Below are 24163 nucleotides of genomic sequence, written 5' to 3'. Positions count from 1 at the left end.
CGAACAACCTCCTTGCTGTGTGGGCCTCAGATAGTACAGGAACTTGAGAAAATAATTGCCTAGGCTTTTGAAAAAATAGAATATGACCATGATTGATATGTAATGCCAGACTAGTCAATTATTTAGTTACCTATTTTAGACTAGTGGGCCACATCTAAGAATCCTAATAATTATCTGGTTCAAAAATGCAGCTGATTCTCTGTTAATAATATGAACAAAATATTCAGAACAATGGAATCCAATTCTGGGAATTCTTAAGAATTAGAATTTTGTTAAAAGCCCCATTTATTTATTTATAATTATTTATAAATTATTTATAATTTTGATGCACACTTAACTCTGCTTAAAAACCTTTTGGGTGGATCAAAGACACTTAAATTCTTCTGGACTAAAAGGTTAAAGTAAGTGTGCAAATTTAACAGCTCTGTAAGGTCAAGGACCTGTATGATTTATAATCCATTTTTTTCCCAGGATTTTCATAGGACCTAGCAGGTAGTAATTACTCAATAAAATATGCTAGAAGAATAAGTGAATGAATCAATGAATGACTAGTGGCAACTGTCAGTGTTTTCTGTTCCCTCTGAGCAGGATCATGATAAAGTTTCCAACAAGAATAACTTCACATTCCTAACTGGTTCATGATTTTTCTGGTTGGGTATTCTGGATCTTGATAACAATCAATATAAGAAAAATTATTCTTATATTCAATGGCATCGTTACATTTTTATGAAGGTTTTTCTGTATTAAGAATTTTTATTCATATAAATCCCCCTTAAATCAGTGACAATGATTTACATGGAGACAAGGTGACAGTGTTTTTTCTTTTCAAATCAAATTGTGACACAATATCATCAGCTCTGATTCTAAATAATGGTGACTGCCTTTCTATCCTTCGCAGCCAGCTGTTGCAAACCCTGATATCATGTTTATTAAAATTCATATTCCATGGGACACACTGTGCAAGTATGCGGAAAGGCTAAATATCAGGATGCCCTTCAGGTACTTTCAAATTTTACTTCATTCTATCTCAATGTATATTAAGATGAGTGTTTTTTGCAAAACTTTAGAGCAACAAATGTAACTCTTTCTATAGAGCTTTTTCTTCCAAATGTTAGAATATCTTGGACACTTTTTTTCCCTTCTAATATGTTTGTCAAAAGTGATAAAACTTATGGTCCCTTGGATGTTTTATAACACATCTAGGTGGACTGGCCTAGAGGGAGGGAAAAATGGTTGTTTTCAGAATTTAACTTATATTTTCCAAGATCAGTCTCAGTTCTTATTTCATATGGGTAGGTAAAAATTCTTACTGTTTTTGTGGAAGGCAGGAAGTGTGTGTAGCATCCATTTGTAAACAAATAGAGTGTTTCTCTTGGTATAGCAGTTAGCAAGAATCATTACTTGCAGTTCAACCGCATAATCTCTTAGTTCTGTCCTCAGTCCCAGAGGATACTTGGGAATGGGAGGCCTGCTCCATTCAAAGATTTTTCCATTCTTCCTACAGGCAAATGAAGTTTGAATAGACCTGAGCTTCCCTATATTGTGTATCTTGTGTTATATGCAGAATGTATCACTTCCTCCATGTGAAATTCAATAATGTTCCCACTATGTGCAAAGATACTATGCTTCTTTAGAGCTCAATGTGCTTCATCAGCAGATAAGAGCGTTTAAAAAGAGTAACAAGATACCAAGTAAAAGAGCTTCTAGATAATGAATATGAATGAACAGTAAGAGTACAATTCAAAAATACAGAGAAACATCTCAGACCTGGTAGCATGGAAGAGGCCAATTCTAGTAAGAGTGTTGACAAGTCTTATGGTTCCATGGCTTTCAAAATAAAATATGAGATAGCTGTCCCATCTTTTTAGTCATTTGAAACACCTCAGGCTTTGAAAGATGCAAACATAGCCATTGTCCACAAAACAGAAATTGATTAAACACTGGCAACTACTGAGGAATCTTACTGACAATATTAGAATTGGGTACCTAATTGGTTCATATTCAAACTTAGCTAAGAGTTTAAAAATTCTCTTTAAAAATGATATTTAAGAGATAAGCAAATAATACCTCAAAAAGCTTGGCAAAGAATAATAATGATAACAAACTGTAAAGCAAAAGATGATAAGGGAAAGAAAAGTCTAATTTCTACAACATCTTATACAAATGATAGTTACCTAAGAGAACCTGAAGTCTGTAGGTTTCTATAAAAGTTGGTTCCTGAAAGAAACAAATAAGGGCCTATGAGATGTTATTTGTGTTATGATTAGCTAGCGTGAGGTCTGCAAAGGACTGCTTTCAGTTCAAGTCATTGTACTGAGCTAATCTGGAGAGTACAGCTTGGTAAGTATATATTTGTCCTACTCTACATTTCTTAACTTCTGACGAATTCTTCCCTTTTGACACTATGTCACTTTCTAAAAAGTCTTGAAATACTTGCCTGGGACTTATTACAAGTTGATATTGGGAGAATATTTGCCATTTGCTCTATCTGATTTCTTCTTGTTTGGTTTGTACATATTCATGCTACATAAAATCATGCAGAATTAAAACAATGTGATACATTTTAACCTATGAAATTAGTAAAGAATTTTACAAATAGTTACATTCAAACATTGCACAGATATGGTAAATAATCAGATTTGTTTATTTATGGTTCAAGTTAAACTTCATAAAATATTCAGAAACTCAACTTGAAAATATTTTTTGTGAGCCTTAAAACTTTTTATACTCTCCATTTTTTATCTTAAGAATATAAATGAACAATGTGTAAAAACATTCCCTGAAGTATTATTTACAATTGTGGAAAATGGAAATATCTTCTATATTCGACAGTAGAGGAGTAAATTAGAATACACTCTTGCAGTGGAATATAATTCCATTTACAAAATGAATGGGTATAGGATTTCTTAACAATTATAAATTTTGGGGTGCCTGGGTGGCTCAGTTGGTTAAACAACTGCCTTTGGCTCAGGTCATGATCCTGGAGTCCCGGGATCGAGTCCCACATCGGGCTCCCTGCTCAGCAGGGGGTCTGCTTCTCCCTCTGACCCTCTTCCCTCTCGTGCTCTCTGTCTCTCATTCTCTCTCTCAAATAAATAAATAAAATCTTTTAAAAAAAATTTTGTATACATTATGATTATAATTACTCAGTGTAATTCCAACAATATAAAATGCATAGAAATGAAATAGAAATTATAATAAACATATTTATTATACATCAATTATATGTTAACACACATATAATGTAATAATATTATATATTAATTATATATTATATTAATAATTGACATATTAGTTAATATATTATAATTAATATATTTATTATTATATGTTATTATATATTTATTATATATTACTATAATAAAATATACTATGCTAAAAATGACTCCTCCTGATAGGTGAGATTGTGGGTACCTGTTATTTTATTTGTTTATATTGCAAAATTATCTACTTTTAACAAATTCAAATTTGACTACAGGATGTAAACATAGGATGAAAAGTATGACACTCAAGATGATGACCTGGTTTCTGATATCAGGATGAAATTGCTAAAAAATTTCTAAATTAATCTTAACTAATCAGGTGCCCTTATCTACCCCTTGTCCTGTGATTTCAACATTGTGTCTAAAAAGAGTTGTAATTGAATTCATGCACAAAGTAATTTCCTTGTAGATCTAAAAGGAGAAAACCCTTAGAGTCTATCACAAAGTGTCCCATTTCTGTCGGTTTCAGCATTCAGGTTGAGTTCAGACTGAGTGAACATTGCATCAAAACATCTCATCAGAAAGGCTGCATATATCCCCCTAACCTCCTCTGGACTTTACACAAAACAGATGTTGGCCAGGAGTCTGGAAGATTTTGTTCCTTTTGTGCTGCACAAGGAAGGATTTGACACAATTTGACCTAGATCCCAGCAAAGACTCTCGTTCTTAAGGCTGCAGTTATACTTGCACTCAGAGAAAGAATAAGTTATGAATAAAATGTCACTTAACATGTTTGCTTTATTCCAAGTATTGGACATTCAAAATTCAAAGATGTTTTTTATCAATTCACTTTCCAAATATGTTCATTCTGCCATAGTCTACAGGGAAAAAAATCTTATGAAGACAATGGCAACACAGTTTACACTGTCATACTTTTCATATAGCTCTTTTCATCATCATGTCGGATTTTACTAGTTTTTAAAAATTGAAGGTCTGTTTGGAGAACATTGACCTCCTCTCTGTCCTTGCCCTTACTCTTACCTTTTCAGATGAATTTTGAGAAACTCAATGATAGAATAATCAGTACTCTCATAACTTTAATTTTTAAAGAATCTATACTGAATTTAATTCCTTTTGTTGTTTTCCTTAGAAGTTCCCTAAAAAACAGTTCCCTTACCAGATTGTGAGTGTCCTCAGTTGGTGTGAATTAGAGCTTAGGTCTCCAGGCTGTGTACCATGGTGTCTTGACCTACGGTAGCTTTTGAAGAAGCTGTTCTCTTCAGAGATATTTTTTTTTCTTTTTAAAAATGATACTCATTTTTTAAAATTTTCCTGCTACTATTGCATTTGAGAGTGCTGATATATCTAAAGAAAGAACCATGAAAACCTTGAAATGTATGCAGTTACTATCTCTTCTTGATATTGTGGCCAAAATTTCTTCTTTTTTTAAAAAAAAGATTTTATTTATTCGTTTGGGAGAGAGAGAGACAAGGCAGAGAGAGAGCATGAGCAGGAGAGAGGGGCAGAGGCAGAGGGAGAAGCAGACTCCCTGCTGAGTTGGGAGCCTGATGTGGGGCTCGATCCCAGCACCCTGGGTCATGACCTGAGCCAAAGCCAGACACTTAACCATCTAAGCCATCCAGGTGCGCCTGAAATTTCTTATTTATAAGATTTTTTTTTTAATTTTATTTAAGATTTATTTATTTGAGAGAGAGCACGCATGAGCAGGCAAGGGACAGAGGGAGAGGGAGAAAGAATCTCAAGCAGACTCCTGGCTGAGCGCAGAGCCTGATGTAGGGCTTGATCCCAAGACCCTGAGATCATGAGCTGAGCTGAAACCAAGAGTGAGACATTTAACCAACTGCACCACTGAGGTGCCGCCTTATAACATGTTTTTTTAAAACAATGTTTACAACTGCTGCATTACTAAAACTTATGGAAAATGCCATTGAAATTCTCATGATTTAATAACATAAATATTAGAAAATAGGTAACATTTTCCAAAATGTATCAAAGGAATACTAGTTCCAGATTCTTAAAAGAAAAATATCCTGTGAGCAAATATGTTTCTGAATTTCTGAGTTAAACAGTAAGTTTATTTACTGTAGGTATTTTTAGAGAAGTGGGTCTCATTCTGCCTTTAGAGTGCATTACAATTACCTGGGACGCTTAGTAAACATGAGGTTCCCAGAGCCCTCCCCTCCGGAGATTATGGCATACTAATTCTAGAACAGAAGGTATATACATTTTTAACAAGCATCCCACAGGATTCTGATGCAGATGGTAAAGAAGTATTGTCTTAGCAATTTTAATATTTTAATAATTCTGACCATTTTTATACATTTCAAGAGTTGGTTATACAAAGCACCCTTTCCATTTGATGATAGGATTTTTTTTTATATTAATATGTTTCTTGGGAAAACAGTTTGACAAATACTGGAACACAGAGTTTTCTTGGAACATTTTCCTGACCAGTTTAAATAATAGATGTAACATTAAATCCCTAGTAACTAACTTCTCATTTATTTATAAGGTACACATGAAATTTGGCATAGCCATTGCCTCATAAAAAGAGAATGCTATACAAGCATAAATTGAGTGGCAAAGTGTTTTTATGATGGCCGATTCAGTTTCCAATTGTCAACTGTTATCACATTTAAGAACATATATCCTGCCTTAAAATTAAAATATACAATAACAAAGAACTTAAATAGGAAAAAACACATATCCCTTTTTAGGACAAGAGTTTTTAAAAGATTTATGCATAAAAAAGCTCACACATGCTTGGCTATCCCACATATGTATTCAGCATTGAAACCTACATATTATATTTCACAAAGAAAAACTGCAAATTTATTCAGAAAAAATTATTAGTTATAACCCTGCCAAACAATAAGGAGAAATCATTGTATGAACATGAATCTTGAGCATTTTATCTAAATTCTCTGCTTAAATGTATGTGTAGAACTTTATACACCTAAATTTTCTAGCTGTTTCCTTTTATGATTATTATTCCAAAGTAAATATGGCCTGCGTATTAGACTTGATGTTTCAAAAACTACCCAAGAAAATTTCAGAGGATGAAAATAGTTCAGATTTTCTTATTTTTCTCCTATCAGCAAGGACTTAGCCTGTGTCTTCCACATTCCAGAAATAATTAAGTTCTGCTTTCATTATTTTTCTTTTGATTCAAAGGTGTTTCCTATTCATTCTTACCCCTTTCGCAATAAAAGAGTCAAACATATTTTAAGATGATTCAGTCATCCCCTAGTTTCTCAGTTTGAGTTCCTTAATGGGATTCTTAATCTTCTCCCACAAATATTTTAAACATAGCAGATTGGGGGTGGGGGGAGAGATTTTTAAACCATTAAGAACAATCTTTTTATCACAATTGGGATTAAACTTAGATCATGTTTTTATGCAAAGGACACTTCACTCAAAAATAAAATAACATAGAAACAGGCATCCCAACTTATGAAATGGGTGAGTGGAGCAGTTCTTCCTGACAAGGTGGGGACCCAGGGTTCCACCCATGTGACTGCCTATTTCCCTTGGCCCTGCAGGCATCTGCACTTGTGACCACATGGCTGTGTGAAACACTGGCTTGGAAACAGTGGTTCACATCATTATTTCCTTACAGTTTTGAGTGGTTGTTGTAAATAGGTGGGTAGGGAGATAAGAAGATAGATGTTGCCTTGATGCAAGGTGTAAAATCGTAGAATCTTTTAAATGAAAAATTAGGGGAAAAGTCATCACAGGCAGTTCGCTAAGATATTGCAAAGACAGAAAGAAATCTCACCCTTTAATAGAGCCAAACAGATAAGCAATAACCAGTCTTCAAGTAAGAGGACTCAACAGCACTAATTGTCACACATAGTTCATCCTAGATTTGACTGATAATTAGTGCGGGTTAATTGGGAAAAGTGAGTCTCTTCATTTTTATTTGCTTTTATAATATTAGTCTAAAAAGTACATATATTCATCCTTTATTACTTTCCTCCTTTGTTTTTCCTTTCTGTTCCCAGAATATTTCAAAGATTAAAAATGTTTATGAGAAATTTCAAACTAGCAGCAATAAAGATAAATGGAGAATAGTGTTAAATCTAAATGTCCCCTTGCTTTTCTAATATTCCTTACCGTATCTATGGTTGATAATTATAACTTTTATGTCCTCTACATAACATCCCTAGATTTTTTGTGCTAAAAATTATTTTAAGCTAATTTCTACATTTGTAGCTTTAAAAAATAATACCTCATTTAGCAAATGTTTATTAAATGCAAAGTGGTCTCAGGCACTGAAGGAAATAAATGCAACTATAAATTAAACAAAGACTCATTCATTTATTCATCAGCCATCTGATCACTTACTATTTATCAAACAGTGTGCCAAGTATACAGCAGGCATACAAAGTCAAATGAAATAAAACTACTATCTTCAAGAGGCCCAATGTCCTATAGAAGATAGTCCATGATCAGTTATATAATGATGATTAAATAGTGCAAGGCAGTCTGTGTAGAGGAAGTTCAGAGAGAAGATGGTTTGTATTCCAATGGGAAATGAATTATGTATGCACACAAATTTCTGTATATTTGAAAAAATGAAGGGGGAAGATATTTAAATGAGTTTAGGATAGACATGGCAAGCCTTGAAATTCCATATTTGAACTTAGTGTTGCGGTATGGCAGAGACAACTGAAAAAATATCTTTTTTAGCAATATGACTAGTGTTTGCAATGAAATATAGTAGTTCAGGTTTTCAAGTTTTCTAAGTAGTTAATAACACAGTTAGGACCAAATATCGATTATCCTGATTCAGCTCTGCTTTCTAGATGCCACAGAGGGAAGAATTTACTGATCCTCTGAAATAGGTTTTGGTGGGCAGGGATAAAAAGGCATTTTAGAAGACCTAGACCATGAGATTTCTGAGCTCCAAAATGAGGCTATGGTACGAATCTTTTAGGAGATGAATTAACCTCTGTCACGAACTTCTAGAGTCTCTAAAATCAGACATGCTTCACACCTACTTAAAACACTCAATGTTTTTCATCCATTGTTTTTCATCCAAAAACCTTAGAGTCAGTGGTAAGACCCCTCATTATCTGTGCCTTGTTCATCATCCCTGCCAGCTTTTTTATCACTATACTCAACTTGCAACTTATACTCCAGAGACTACCAAAGTAGTTGCAGTTTCCTGAATCTTTAAATATTTGGTGTTGCTCCTATAGCCATTTCATAGGCTGCTACCTCTGTCAAGAATACCATGTCCTAAGTACTTTATTCAGAGGACGATTCCCACTCATGCCTCAAGATTCAACACAGATAATACATGCTCTAGGAAGTTTTTCCTGACTCCTTTCTCCTTCGTGTACAAAAACTAATTGAGATCCCTTCCTAGGTACTTCCATAGCACTCTGTTTTCCTGCATTATCACAATTTATTATAACCATCACTTGTCTCCTCAACTATAAAGGAAGCTCTTTGAGGGTAGATACCCTCTTTTTCTCTACATTTTTAATGGTTATACCTTAACATAGCTCACAGAATAACTGTTTATTACATATGTGTTTAGATGGATAGAAATATAAATGGGTGGATGGATGGATGGATGGATGGATGGATGGATGGATGGATGACTTCATATAAAAGCAAATGATCTGTTAATATGCATTGGGTAGCAGAAGACAGACTCAAAAAATGGAATTAAAAATCAGCTATTCAAAAGTGATCTATTGATTTATCAAAGTTTTTTGTTATTAGTAACTTCAAGTCTGAAATTAAGACAATGTACATTCAGAATTCTTACTATTATATCGGCTTATTTCATGTCTTTCTTAGGTGTGTGGAAGTTGGAGGGTTAATATACTCAGTATGATCAAATGTTGTCACTCACTGGTTTCTCTTTTTTCACATGACTGTCTTCATCTGTTTCTATTATTTTTCAGGAAAAAATGCTATTACACTGACCGGAGGAACAAATCAATGGGCAGGTCAGTGGGTGATGTGTAATTTGTTTACAACTGATTCATCATTTGGGAAAAAGAAATAAAAAGAAACATTCGATTACCCATATCAGCAGTTGTAAATTTTAGGAAGAAAAACTTTGTTGATTTGTTCAAAGATTTCCAAAATGACTTAAGCCAAATTTAACAATGTTTAAAATCAAATAATCTCTTTTTTTTCTATTTACCATTGCCATTCCTGCAATCTTCTTTTTTCTTTTTAAGATTTTATTTATTTATTTATTTGTCAGGGAGAGAGAGCACAAGCAGGGGCAGAGGCAGAGACAAAGGGAGAAGCAGCTTCCCGCTGAGCAAGGAGCCCGATGCGGGGCTCAATCCCAGGACCCAGGGATCATGACCTGAGCCAAAGGCAGATGCTTAACTGACTGAGCCACTCAAGTGTCCCTGCAATCCTTTTTTGATATAATGTTGTGACAGGAGGATTTTAATTGCAAGTTAGCATCTCAGGAGATTTTAATTTAAAAAATAGTTATAAAATCAGGATTGATGGGCAAATGATGACCCACTAGAGTAATAGAAGAACAGACGTGGCAGAAACCTTCTGGATCATTCAGTCCAAATCTCTTGTTTGACAGAGGTGGTCAAAGAGAGACCAGCCTCCAGAGTGATGAAGTGGTTTACCAAAGCCACATAGCATCTTTTGAATTCCAGGCCTGCTCTCACCAGCTGAGCTGCCTGTCTTATCCTAATATTGAAAACAACCTTTTTTTCAAGAGCTTCATCTCAAAACTTCTCTTTACCTACTGTGGTAACAGTAGCTATGACAAAGGAATTTATCAAACCACAACCGTGAGACAGGAGAAGCTCTCCCACCTGAATCACCCTGGCCCTGTTTTCACTGAGGAAAATGAGTTTCCATTCAATGGGTGCTAAAAACAAAAGGCTTCTTATACTTGGCTCTTTTTCTGCTCATTGCAAAAGAATCAGTTAGTGAAAGCAAAATATGATAGAGTACACTCTATTGAATAATGCTGCAGGATGTTAAAGCCAGAATGACACAAAACTGGAATCATATAGTGTGAACATCAGAACATTTTAGGGAAGGATTCCATAAATCGAGTTTCTTTACCAGAGAAAGTGGCTAAATATAATTTAGAACTTTAAGAAAAATTTTCATTTTAGGAGAGGAGAATGTTCGTCTCTCTTAAACATTAAATTTAGATGTGGTGGGAACAGGTAACAAAAAAAGTAAATAATGGGCGGGACTTGAAGTTAGAATGAATATTAAAGGAATTAGTACTTAAAAGTCTCTTTAAAATACTAAAATTATTAATGATGCTTCTCAGCCAGGTCAGATTTTTCTTTTTGTTGGGTTAACATGCTCAGATTTAAAATGAACTTTTATCATTCCCCTTGTGCATATTTGGTCCTAGTCGTATAGCAAATTTCCAAAATTATTTTTATATAATAATGTAAAAGTCATTGGAAATAAAATATATGAATTTACAACTGCAGAGAGTTTTGTTTTTCTCTGCATGTGCCTGCATTATGTTTGATGTTTTGATAAAATGTCCTTGGGTTAGGTTCAGTGTGCTCTATAGAATTAGTGAGATTTTGCTACTATATAATTAGTGGGTTTTCTGATAAACAGGCATCTTTCTTTCAGAGACTAGCAGAAGGGTAAAATCCTGTATATTAAAATAGCAACAAATTTCTATGTTATATTATGTAATTTAGCTTAGAGTGCATTTGGAATGCATGATAAACGTGTATACTAAATTCTAAAGAAAACATTTTTAATAGTGAAAAAAATGTGGGTTTTTTTCTATTTTGGTCAAACTTAAAAATAAACTAGAAAAATAAATACTATATTATGTATCATAATATGTTTTATTATCTTTTGTATTTATTATTTTGTTTAATTTCATGAAATGAAAATTCAGTTATATGTTCCAAATAATTATTAAAATACCTTAAACATTACTACAGCCTACCTCTTTTTTTTTTTAATTTTTATTGGTATGTTAATCACCATACATTACATCATTAGTTTTTGATGTAGTTTTCCATGATTCATTGTTTGTGTCATGTCCATTGACAGATGAATGGATAAAGAAGATGTGGTATATATATATACAGCCTAGCTCTTTACAATTTACTTATTACAAATAGTTTTCTTTGTTCCTTGACTTTTTGGATGCATATGGGAAGGATAACAAATACATAGGAAGGGCATTTATAAAAGTATATGACATATTAAACTGAGAAAAAGGATGTCATATTATTTGCTTGAGTTTAGGCTTTCACTTAGGGAAATGACTGATTTTGATTTTTTTTTAAACTTTAACTTTGGAGAAAAAGTTTAAGTGTCCCCTGTTCCCCCCCCCCGTGTGCGTGTGTGTGTGTGTGTGTGTGGTGACCATCATTGTTATAAAATTTTAAAAACCTAATTTATAGACAATTGTCAAGAGAGAAATGAAAATCAATTATGTGCATTTAGATTTCACTTGTGCTTTTCCTTTCTTGAAGTGGGAAAGATGTTTATGCATAGGTATCTTGACCAGTAAAAGTTAGGTGATGAATAATGTACAGGCAATTATCCAGCTTTTGAAGATCGTCATTTCTCCTGGCAGGTTGATAGGAAACGGCTATAGTTTTATTAGTGCTGCTATTTATCATTTGTTTACAAAGCACTTTCACATTCAGTTATCAAAACATCTTCAAAATGACCCTTCAGGGAGGCAAACAAAGAGTAACTAGTTTTGCAGATCTGGGAGAATAAATGACCATTATCACCACTCTACTAACCCCATGCCTCCTCCCCTCTCCCAGATTTCACAGCTGGTTGGGTAGAGTTGGTGCTCCAATGAAGTTCTTTTGGCCCTTTTATCCAGAATTCTTTTCAATTTCCATAGAATTCTCTGCTTTCCATTGATTTTAGCCAAAGAACTTAAAGCTCCATTAGAAGTCCTTTTCACAATATGCTGTGAAACCTTGAGTCTGCAAGATGGCCAAGGTGACAAAGATTTGGTAGAGTGTCGACTGCATTAGATCATGTTGGTGACATGTTGGTGAGACTAGTAGTAGTAGACAGAGTAGTAATAACTCTCATTATTATTGTAAACATTACTGAGTGCTTGCTGGGTGCTTAGCACTGTGGATTCAGGCATTACATATTTAATTCTCGAAATATTCCTTCCTTTAAGAGATGGGAAAATTGAATAAGAATCAAGGAAATTGAGTAATAATCTAGAACTTTGCATCCCATGATTCAAATCTAGGCCTGATCATGTTTCACTATCAGAATCATTTACTTCTTCATAGAAAGTGTATATGAAAAGTCTACATTATAATAGTTTATTTCTATAAAAAATGAGTGATGATCTGAAGGCCCTTTTATTTCATTAATGTTTTTAAAATTCACCTCCGCTTCTCGTATATTTGTATTTTGTCAGAGAAAACTGTAGTTCATCATCATTTCCTAAGTGCAGTCAGAATGTATCCTTTTATTTGATCCTTCTAGCACCTAGTAAGGTAAGACAGATAGAATCACTTCCTCTCTCTAGAGGTGAAGAACCTAAAGCTCAAAGATTGAAAATGTTTGCCTCAATTTCAATAACTGGAAAATTCAGTCCTGGAAGACTCCTCCTCCACCTCCTACCCTGCTGTGTTCCTCACTGTGCCAAGTTTAAGAAGCTGGAGTAATTGCTATACAATCCATTCAGTGATTTATAAATATCTATGCACTAGTCACTGAAATACAGAGATACTCTGTGATTTCAGAGACCTTTGTTATCATGAGAAGAAGCAAAATGAACACCTCAGATATCACCCATTTATTATTTTAGGCTAGAAAAAATACTTTGGTCCCTCTAAAACCAAAAGTGACTTGTGATCTATATGATAACCTACCTGGTAAAGGAAAGGTCCAGACTCTCCACATGCTAAACTTTACATCAATTGATTGTTATTTCAAATTATGCATAGTAATCTTACCATAATAGACTTGAGTGGAATAATTCCTAAGATATACTATTAGCTGCGGGCACATTGCTATACTGAATTTTTAAAAGTTTAAGCAGCGCTGGCCAAACAGATATTAAGACACATTGTGCTTGTCTAGGAAACTATCCTATTCTGCTACTTTGATTCTTACTATTGTGGAAGGGGCCAAAAATTGACAAAGATAGAACCTCATAAATAGTGTGTAAATATTGCAGTTTTTTTAAGTAAACACAATTATTATTACAGTTACTCAGAATTAGGTTTTCAGAATCAATCTCTGGACTCAATATCTCTTTCTTTTGCTTGTTTTTCTTTGTACAGTAAATATGGTTCCAATCAGTATATATACATAAGAACTGAGTTGTGACTGTAATATAAAGCTGAGACCAAAGTATCATGATATAAGATTTCCTGAAACAGTATTCCTAATGTCATATATCTGGTGTCTGTACTAAACCCATTACTCAAAGTGCAGCCAGTGGATAGCAGCATAGACATCCCCTAGGAGCTGGTTAGAAATGCAGTAGGCTCACCCTGGGTCTACTTGACCCTGGGTCAAGTTTAAAATAAGACACCAGGGGCGCCAGGGTGGCTCAGTCAGTTAAGCGTCCGACTCTTGATTTCAGCTCAGGTCATGATCTCGGGGTTGTGAGATAGAGCCCAGAGTGGAGCCTGCTTGTGATTCTCTCCCTCCCTTTCCTGCTGCCCCTCCCCTCTTTTAAAAATAAATAAATAAATATTTTTAAAAAATAAAATAAGACAGCAACTTTCAAATCTCCAGCTAAGTCAATTTTTTTTTTTGAGTGAGGAAATGGAGGCAAGAAGTTAAATAACATCTGTCAGTTCACACAGCCACTGTGGTGCCAAGCTGCCTTCGAACTCGGTTTTGCTTGACACCAAAACCCTTGCTGTTTCCATCACAGCTGGGGCTCGCAGTGCTGTTGAATAAGTGTGTTGTAGACATTTATTTCCTTTCAGTCTACACTTGTAGAGCCACATGGCTGTCGAGCTTTCAGAGAATCAGGAAATAATCTACCGCTACATACGTGGGTATACATACATCTGTGCACTCACAACTTAGATAAGTGTGTCATGTTCCTTGAATTGTTATGTTCTTTCCTAACACCACCTTTATGTATGATGATTCTTTAACATTTTCCCCAAGATTTTTCTCATAAGGATAACTTAGTTGAACCAAAAGACTTTAAACTGCAAGATTTGGTTTGTTTTGGAATTTATTTCTTTGGTGTGGGGACAAGAGAAATGCTTGTGTGTGGGTATGAGTGTGGGTGTGTGTATGTCTTTCTGGAACTCTTCTTTCGGAATGGTATAGAAGAGAGGCATGGCTCTGGAATGCAACCTAATCTAGTTCATGTGACTTTGTTCCAGTGTACAAAATTATTTTAGGAGAATAAAAAAATGGATGTCCCAAAACCCAATGGTTCTTGACAAGTCAGCTTTTCCAAACCTGCAGGAGTCAGACTGCTATACCGGCCCCTTCAGCCGTGCACGGATTCACCAGTAAGTTCACATTTCTTTTTCTCCCACAACCTGACTTGATGCCTTTCATTATCTAGGAGTTATTGATAGAACAAAAATACCTTGGAACAGTTCCATTGTTTGCCAAATAAGTCAGAGAATGTATCATTTTATTAAAATGTTTTTTGCACTTAATTTATGAACAGTTCTCAGCAAGCATTCTTAATTCCTTATCAGCTGATTTAGAGGCATTCAGGAAATGAATAATTAATTGTAAACTCATGTGGGCTGGTAGTCTAGGACCCAGTTCTTTCAAAATAATTGTTGGTGCATCCAAGTACAAAACTAAAAAGCACAATATCAGAATGGTGGAAGCTACTAAAATGGACATGTATACAAATACCATGAAACAAAGCAGAGTAAAGTCAGCCTGTTAGGAAAGACACAAATAGAATGCACATTTTTACAAGAGAGGGAGAAGCTACAGCCAGAGGAAAGGATCTAGGAAGACTTTTTGAAGGAGATCGTCCTCTCCAGCAAGTAAAAGTGTGGAGGGAGGTGGAGAGAGGTGGGGCAGGGGGGGGCTAGATATCAGAGACAGAGCAAAATCCTGAGAAAAAAGAAATGTGAGATTTCAAGGTGTGATAAATTGTACAATTTGACTATCAGATGCAAAAACCCAGGCCTATAGGAAATCAGACTGAAGGAGAGGCTGAAATGCAAAAATAGAGAACCTGGAAGGAAAATAAGGAATTTAATGATGTATGTATGCTGACACATTAATAGTAGGAGTGCTCTGAGAATCAGAGCTGTGCTTGAAAAGTCAGGTGGGAAATTGGGCAGCCGGTTAAGAGGACATTCCTCTTGTAATCTAGGCAATGAGACCCGGAACAATAGGGTAGCTCAAAGCCAGAGAGAGCAGTTCAGTTAGAAAAGTTGACTGGTTCAGCAACTGTTTGAATATGGATGGTAAAAAGAAAACAAGAATCATAGAAGACCTAAAACTTCAGTACTAACTGCCTGGAAAAAAATGGCCGATTATTACTCACAGAGATAAAGCAACTGGAAACAGGAATTGTCAGAAGTTGAGTAAGGTCCAGGATGCTTCCATTTTTTTTAGGCTCCCACCATATTACAAAATAAATGCTGAAATAGACCTCCTTTCCTGTCAGGATCACCCTTTTGCTCTTTACTCATTGGCGCTCATTAAGGTTTCTCTTTGCGACTCTCACTACTTGGGGACGGTACAGGGCATGAAGGGGAAGGAACTGTTGCTTATTATTGAGGTTTGGAAAGCAAGACAAGTTAGCTTGGAAGGCGTGGTATGGGGAAATGACATCAATTTTTAATGTGTTCTATTTGGAACTACATTGCTTAAGGTAGTACAAAATTTATGGGAGACAATGGACAATTTAATGCTGCTGTCCCCGTTTCATGCTAAACAAGAAATAAGAGGACATCTAGGCTTCCCTATAAACTGAAAGATTTTTAAATGAATGTTTGATAATGCTTGTATTATTTATAAATGTATTTGTCTCTGCCAATTGATTTATTTTAAGAGGATGGTTTGTCTTTTGACTTACTATCCTTCTCAAGTGTTAGTTTTAATGGAAAAAACAGATGGATGACTACCTAGAAACTTGTAACTGTTGCTGGACTCTGTGCTCTGCTTTGAATATTAAAACAAATCCCCTTATCTTAACAGCTTCATAATAAACAACAAGGACACATTCTTCAGCAATGCTACTCGAAGCAGGATAGTCTATCACATGCTACAGCACACGAAATATGAAAATGGAATATCAAAAGTGGGTAAGAACACTAATTAAAAATATAAAGAAGGTAGAATTTGCTGTTACTAATTATATCCGGAAATACTTATTTTCACATCTGAAGCTTTGCCTTCATGCATGAAACATGAGGATATAATGCATTGAACACAAATTCTAAGCATCCTATTTTTCAGCTTTCCAATAAAACAAAACTAAATAAAACAACAGCAACAACAAAAACTTTTTCAAGGGCATTTAACCATATGTATCAAAACGAGAACACTTCGGAATAGAAATTTTATTTTTTGGAATGTATCTCAAAGAAATAATCAGATTTTGAATAACAATATATGTAGAAGTTTGTTCATAGTGGCTTTGTTTATAAACAAAGATTAGAATAGAATGAAATTGGAAATATTCTAACCGTCCATCACTAGGAACTAACAATAAGTTAGGCTATGCTCCATAAATGCATCCACTTAAAATTATTTGTTATTTGTTCACTCTTAAATTTATTGAGCATCTGTTGTATGCTATATATATCACAAAAAAGTATACGACGCAGACCCCTTACTTGTAGAAATTGGAAATTAGTGATTAGTTCTCCATTTATTGACTTTGAAAGGTAGCCACAATGCATAATCAAGTGAAAAAAAAGACCAGATTAAAAACTATAAGTCTAATGTAATTCCATTTCCTAAACACACATTTGTAAAAAGAAAAAAATCTGGAAGAATATATATGAAACTCTCTAGAAATTGCCTCCAGAAGGTGAAATAACAGCTAATTTTTACTTTCTAGATTTCTGTGTTGTTTAAATGTATTGCAGTATGCTACTATATGTATATTGAAAAAGAAAATTGAGAAAATTTCACCTAGAAAAATTAAATAAAATTGCAAAGTTTACATAGTGCAGAGCAGAAAACAGGTAATAAACGAGTTGGTCTTTTAATTATTAGGGTGAAAAATACAAGACAGTAAAGAAATCAAATGTTAGTTATGTCCTAAAACCTTTACAAATAAAAAGTTGATAGCCACTGGAAACTTGTACTAATTTCTACTGAATTGTATTAAAAAATAGTGCCACAGAAGTAAAATGAACTATGTTTCAAGTCAGCCATTTATTAAAGAGGAAAGTTCAGACTTTGGTTCTCCTCTGATTAATAATTCATTTGTTACTGAGTAGTCAAAATAGTTAATTTGGACACTAAATCCTTACAAAAATTTTTGACACTTAGTTTTCTAAATAAGAAATAAAAATAGAGAAGTCCAGAATATAAAATAAAAATGTGTCTAAGTGATAGTGTTATGTATTTACATAGTCTTTAAAAATAAAAATATGACATTTCAAGTGATTGTAAAGATATCATGCCCTTTGTAGAACATACAATAAACACAAAGGTATAAAAATAAAATTTAAAAATCCCCAAACTCAGTTGTCACTCTCACAAATTAATACTGAATGTATATATAGTAAACTTGCATGATTCTAATAATGATGTGTTGAATATGATGTATATATACATGATTTTTAGAATCATGCAGTGTTTACAATTTTGTCCTTTTTAAAAAGTGTGAGTATTTTCTCAAGCCCTTTGGTATGTCTGTAAACATTGTAAATAGCTGTACAAAATTCTATTATAAGCATTCATCAAATTGCAGTTATTTACCAAGTACCTAGTATAATTGATTGCACCATAATAATTAAATGATTTCCTGATTTTGGGTATACAATTATTTCTTATTCTTTATGAATATAAATAATACTGTAACAAAAATTATTCTCCAAAAGTTTCCCAATATCTAATCTTACCATGACAGCATGAGAATGTCCATTTCGCTACACTCAGGCTGAGATGGAGATTTTAAGAAGGGTCACATATTGCTATTTATGTCTCCTTGGCTCAGTATTACTTAAAGACTTCTCAAAACCAATATCCTTTAGAGACATTTTGTGGGTGGAGAATTCCTCTGTTTTCTTGACCAAATGTTGTTGTTTTGAGGCAGAAAAAAATATTTGCTTCAGGTTCATGTGATCCCAAATAAATAGGTATTAAAATGCCTCACATTTCATGATATGACAAAGTGCCATGTGTTGGCACCTTACAAATCTCCATTGATTCATGTTGTAAGGACACAAATAGACTCTTTAGTATCAGTCCTTTTCACAGCCCCTGCCTTCAGAGGTGATGTGGCTATGGGTGTCATTTGGGTTATTTTAAGTTTTTAAATTAATTTGTTCTCCCAAATTTATATATGTTGCTACAGAAGGAAGTCTTCATTTGAACGGACTCAAAAACTGTTCTTTTTTTTTCCTCTTTCCAGGTATCTGTAAACTTATAAACAATGGCTCATACATAGCAGCTTTTCCCCCTCATGAGGTAATTTTGAAATAAAACTTCCATTGGGGGAAAAAAAGTTTCTCATGCTCATTGCTGATCCTTCTTTTATTTTATTTATTTATTTTTTAAGTCTGGCCACCCACTCTTAGGAGGATTCAATCAGTGAGTGGCCCTGGGCCTTTCTCAGACCCCATTATGATCTCTGGCTGCATACTGTCCCCAGTGCTCTAGAACCTTTGTGCAATTTTTCCCTTGTCAGGAGTCCCAGCTCCAGAGGGAACTTAGGGACATGGTTCAACCACTCTGACCACCATCCTGTGCTCCAATGCAGAGTTCCATGCTTGACCCAGCTTGGGTTCCACACCATTCCCAAACAGGGCAAGTTCTGGTTTGTGCCTACCACTTTGTGATGCCTGAAAATCTAAGACAAACCCACACCCCATTATTTACTTGATTCTCTGCCAGGTTATTACCTGTCTACCAATTTTAAGTTAGAAACACCTGCTCCGGGGTGCCTGGGTGGCTCAGTCGTTAAGCGTCTGCCTTCGGCTCAGGTCATGATCCCAGGGTCCTGGGATTGAGTCCCGCATCGGGCTCCCTGCTTGGCAGGAAGCCTGCTTCTCCCTCTCCCACTCCCCGTGCTTGTGTTCCTGCTCTCACTCTTTCTCTTTCTCTGTCAAATAAATAAATAAAATCTTAAAAAAAAAGAAAAAGAAAAAAAGAAACACCTGTTCCAAGCTGTGGTGCGTTCTGCCTGCTGAGTCATGAATGACATTTGAATCAGTTTTGAACATCCTCTCCCAACACACACACACACACACACACACACACACACACACACACTATATTCTTTTTAAGGCCACTTTGCATTTTAAAATAAGTATGGGATCTTCAGAGGTTTGAGATCAGCAATCTCAGAACCCATCACTTCTGTTTATAAAGGCTGAGGACTCACAAGGTGTAACCCCTTCACGGTCTAGTAGAAATCATAAAGGATAAAATGCATCGAGCACTTCCTATTTGGCACTGAGCTGTTTTATATGGATTATCTCATTTAATCCTTAGGACAACCCTTTGAGACAGACAATAATAATAGCTCCATTTTATAGCTAGATCATTGAGGCACAGAAAAATTAAGTATCAAAAGCACAGGTTTGAGCCCATGAAGCCAGACCCCAAAGCATCTATTCATTATGATGAATATCTTACTTACTTACAGTAGGAATAGAAATAATAATAATGGGTAATATGTTAGGTTATTTCATGTGACAGGCCCCCTTTTCCCATTAATCTGAAAATAATCCTGGAGGGGTAGATATTATTATTTTCTCATTATAGAGATACAGAAATAAGGCTCAGAGAAATTAAACATGATGTCAGATTTGACATAGTCGGTAAGTGGTACAGTGTTCAGAGTAGCAAACCTAAGGCCCTGGGAGAGCTTCTATAGCAAAGGAAGTTTTGGGTTGTTCTTTGGGTGAGTAATTTCATCTACATAACTAGTCTGTGTTCTAGCAGTTCATTTGACACTTTCTTGTGTGAAATTTGGAACCTATTTGGAGTAGTTTGTAAATAATAATCCTGTTTATTCTTTCCTGTTGGTTGGAGTAGGGGACTGATCATGAGGATATAGAGGGGTGATCACTGAGTGCACATGGTCCTCTGAACAGGGATGGAAACACACGGGCGAGCAGCCGTCATCACTGCAGTTTTCTCTTACAGCCAACAGGTGTCACTGTCAACCCAGAACAGTACGGTTGAGGTTCTTGAGCAGAATTAAAACAATGATCTACTAGGAATCTACCAGGAAGTGCCTATGTCTGCCCACTGAGGCTGGGAAGGAAACTCAGGTGTTTTAGAAACTTATCATTAATTACTGAAATAAAGCTGAGACTTTGGTTCACCTTCCCTTGCTTACCCAATCTCAGGGCAGTCTATCCTAACAGATCAGTCCAATTGCACAAGCAAACAAACATTTCCCAGGTGGATGTATCCATGCTTGAAATCTTGATCTTCACTTTCATCTCCTTAGCTTCTAATCTTTAGGCTTTAAAAGTCTTGGGCTCTTAAGGAAGAAAACTTGGACTGCACTGTAGGAGAGGAAACTTTTCTCTTCTTCCCTTCAGGGTTCTTTGGCTGACCTAATAAATTGACATAAAGCAGGTTATTAATAGGAGAAAAGCAAATTTAATTATACATGTACAGATCCCCACAAAGACATGAGAGGCTCTTCAGCAGCCAGGAATTGAGGTTGATATGCTATCCTGAGTTAAGAAGAAGAGGGCAGTGGTCTAGGAGGGAGATAATGCACAGGACAATGGAAGAGCAAATATTGGGTGAACCAATGCCTGCCACATCCTGCAGCTAAGTATTCTTATGTAAAAAAGTTATCCTTGGTAATTTCTCTCCTCCCTCTCATAGGCTTCCTATCTAAATTATTTTGAGCAGGAGGGCCGCCTGGGTGGCTCAGTCAGTTAATCGACTGCCTTCAGCTTGGGTCATGATCCTGGGGTCCTGGGATCAAGCCCCATGTCCCGCTCTCTGCTCAGCAGGAAGCCTGCTTCTCCCTCTCCCTCTGCCCCTCCTCCAGCTTGTGCTCTCTCTCTCTCACTCACTCTTTGTCTCTCAAAAAAATAAATTTAAAAATCTTAAAAAAAAATAAATTAGTTTGAGCAGGTAAGGGGGTAGGTAAAAAACTTCTTGAGTCTATTGGCCATTAATTTTTTTCAACTTAGAAATAATCTACATGCCAAAGTAGCACATTCTTGCCCTAAACCCCATCAGCACTTTAACTGTACTTCTATCTTTACCTAATTAATTTATCCATTTCATTGGAAAGCGAGAGAGAGTGAAATCCACATGTGTCTCTCATTTCAACCTTGAGGCATCTGCAGACTGTGATTCAAGCTGCCCTCTTTCTTCATAAGAACTCACACCCCTGGTTGTCTGGGATCACTCAGATGATAGTTTTCCACTTTTTTTTAGAACGAGAATTTTTTTTATTTTTATTTCTTTATTATGTTCAATTAGTCAACATATATTACATCATTAGTTTTTGGGGGTCTTTTTTATTATATGTTCAATTAGCCGACATATAATACATCATTAGTTTTTGATGTAGTGTTCAACAATTCATTAGTTGTATATAACACTGAGTGCCCATCACCACCACACTTGCCCTCCTTAATACCCATCACCCTGTTTCCACTTTTCAATGGCCACAATATATTAAACACTGTAAATTAACACTGATTTTGTACTTTATATGTGCCCAGCACTTTATAATGCAAGTGAGCCCTCACAAAACCCCTCAATGTGGAAATCATTAATATTTATTCTTATTCTCATCATCTACATGAGGAAACTAAGGCATAACTCCACTTGTTTTAAATTTTCATTAAGCTGTTTGTAAAAGTAGAATCACACATTGGAATGAGATGGAGTTTGTTAAATCCTGTCCTAAGTTAAGGCTTACAAAATAGAGTCACCACATCTATTGCTCTCCTTTTTGATTATAAGAGCAAAGCAGTTCCTCTATCAGGCATAAAATTCTATGTGTCTAATATTACAACCCATATGACAGTTTTTGAGGAGAGATATAAAGAATTTGACAATGTTTCCATTTTTGGATTATCTTATCTAAAGTAAGGTATGAGGATTCTGGAATTGAAAAACTTGACTAGCTCTTATGACTTAGACCCCTTATACTTTTTGATTGAACATTTACTTTCTTCTCTAGCTTCTATAAATAAAATAAATATTTTCTGGGACGGAGTCACTGTTTAAAGTAGAAGAATACTCTTAATTTCTGAAGTAAAGATTACAACTATTTCTCTCAGTGATGGTGAATATAGTATTTATTAAAAAACCTTAGGTCGCAAATAATAAAACCTAAATTCTAGTTTACTTTAAGTGAAAGGGACCTCATTGTTTTAAAAAATGACTTTAAGGAAGGACTTTTAAGTAATTATCAGAATATTTTCAATGAAAGAATATAAAGAGATTTACTACATCATTCCAGTGATGGGCTTAAGTTTACAATTTCTGAAGCTTCCAGTAAGTTGTTAAATTGTTCTGTAAGGGAAAAATAGTAAAAGCAATTCCTATTTAGTTCAAATTTACTAAGGGAATGTATATCAATTTATCTTATGTGTTTCAGGGAGCCTACAAAAGTAGCCAGCCCATCAAAACGCATGGACCTCAGAACAATAGACATCTATTATATGAGCGCTGGGCACGCTGGGGAATGTGGTATAAGCATCAGCCCCTGGATTTAATCAGGTAATGTGGATGGATTAATAATGGAAGATATATTATGCTGTTCTGTTGTCATTTTCCAGATTTGGAATTATTTTATTCACCCACCAAATCATCTATCTCATTCAGGAGGCAGTCAGAGAAAAAGAAGCCACTATAGGTCTTTCCAATAAAAAAGAACTTAATTTAGGGATTTGGTTATATAAGGATGGGAAAGCTGAGAAATCAGACAGGAATAGTGAGGTAACCAGAGATTAACAACAGAAGAAGATTGCTAACAGCCTTGAGGTTGCAAGGAAAATGGGATGAAGTATATTTCAGAGCCCACTACCTGGGCCATTGGGCAGGAGCTACACCATCCACGACTAGGACTGTCCGCAGAGAAGTGAAAGTGTTGGAAGTGGAGCCATGAAGAAGGAATGGCTACTTCTCCCTGAAGACCTTGGCCAAGAGAGAAGGAAAGCTCTTGGCTTTCCCCGCTCCTTACACCTTTGAGTTTTCCAGGAGCAATTTACAATAGAACTTGTGTAATCTACTTCCCTGTGAAAACAAACCAAAATGGGGAAAGGCAGAAAATGGATCTGAGAGCAAAGAGAAAAATGACCAACATAGCATCTACGCATATGTCTTTCAACCAAGAATTTAGTGAGTATTCCATTCCAGGAAGCACATTTACAGTGAGTAACTTCTCTCAATTTCAGTTAGTCTCCAGATACTGTTTTATTCATTATTTATTTCATTTTGGTGGAGGATAATTTGTTCTTTTAAAAATATCAGGCGGGGCGCCTGGGTGGCTCAGTCATTAAGCGTCTGCCTTCGGCTCAGGTCCTGATCCCAGGGTCCTGGGATCGAGCCCCGCATCGGGCTCCCTGCTCAGTGGGAGGCCTGCTTCTCCCTCTCCCACTCCCCCTGCTTGTGTTCCCTCTCTCACTGTGTCTCTCTCTGTCAAATAAATAAATAAAATCTTAAAAAAAATAAAAATATCAGGAAATATGTATTAAAAAGGACTTAATCAAGTTTGTCGCTAACTGTAAATATTCTTAGAAGGATTTAAAAAGAGCATTCATAAGTTTATATATATTGATAATTTGAACTGTTTATGAAGTACAATTATCAAGAATAACTCATAACTGTCAGTGTTGTCC

General features: G+C 35.3%; 1 protein-coding gene across 1 annotated transcript in view; it reads left to right on the top strand.

Annotated features, from left to right (window-relative positions):
• ANO3 (anoctamin 3) overlaps nt 1–24163 on the top strand; it is a 400310-nt gene that overhangs the window by 292073 nt on the left and 84074 nt on the right. Inside the window, exons 7-12 of the mRNA XM_064575888.1 lie at nt 899–999; nt 9146–9190; nt 14558–14689; nt 16353–16459; nt 18745–18800; nt 22921–23042. Of these exons, the coding sequence (XP_064431958.1) occupies nt 899–999; nt 9146–9190; nt 14558–14689; nt 16353–16459; nt 18745–18800; nt 22921–23042 (563 nt within the window). The remainder of the gene's footprint in view (nt 1–898; nt 1000–9145; nt 9191–14557; nt 14690–16352; nt 16460–18744; nt 18801–22920; nt 23043–24163) is intronic.

Source organism: Mirounga angustirostris, unplaced genomic scaffold, assembly GCF_029215605.1.
Source record: "Mirounga angustirostris isolate CCGP_5_RB_7025 unplaced genomic scaffold, mMirAng1.0.hap1 SCAF_13, whole genome shotgun sequence".
Taxonomy (NCBI): Eukaryota; Metazoa; Chordata; class Mammalia; order Carnivora; family Phocidae; genus Mirounga; species Mirounga angustirostris.
Note: the sequence above shows the minus strand (reverse complement) of the source record. Positions and strands in the feature narration are given on the sequence as shown.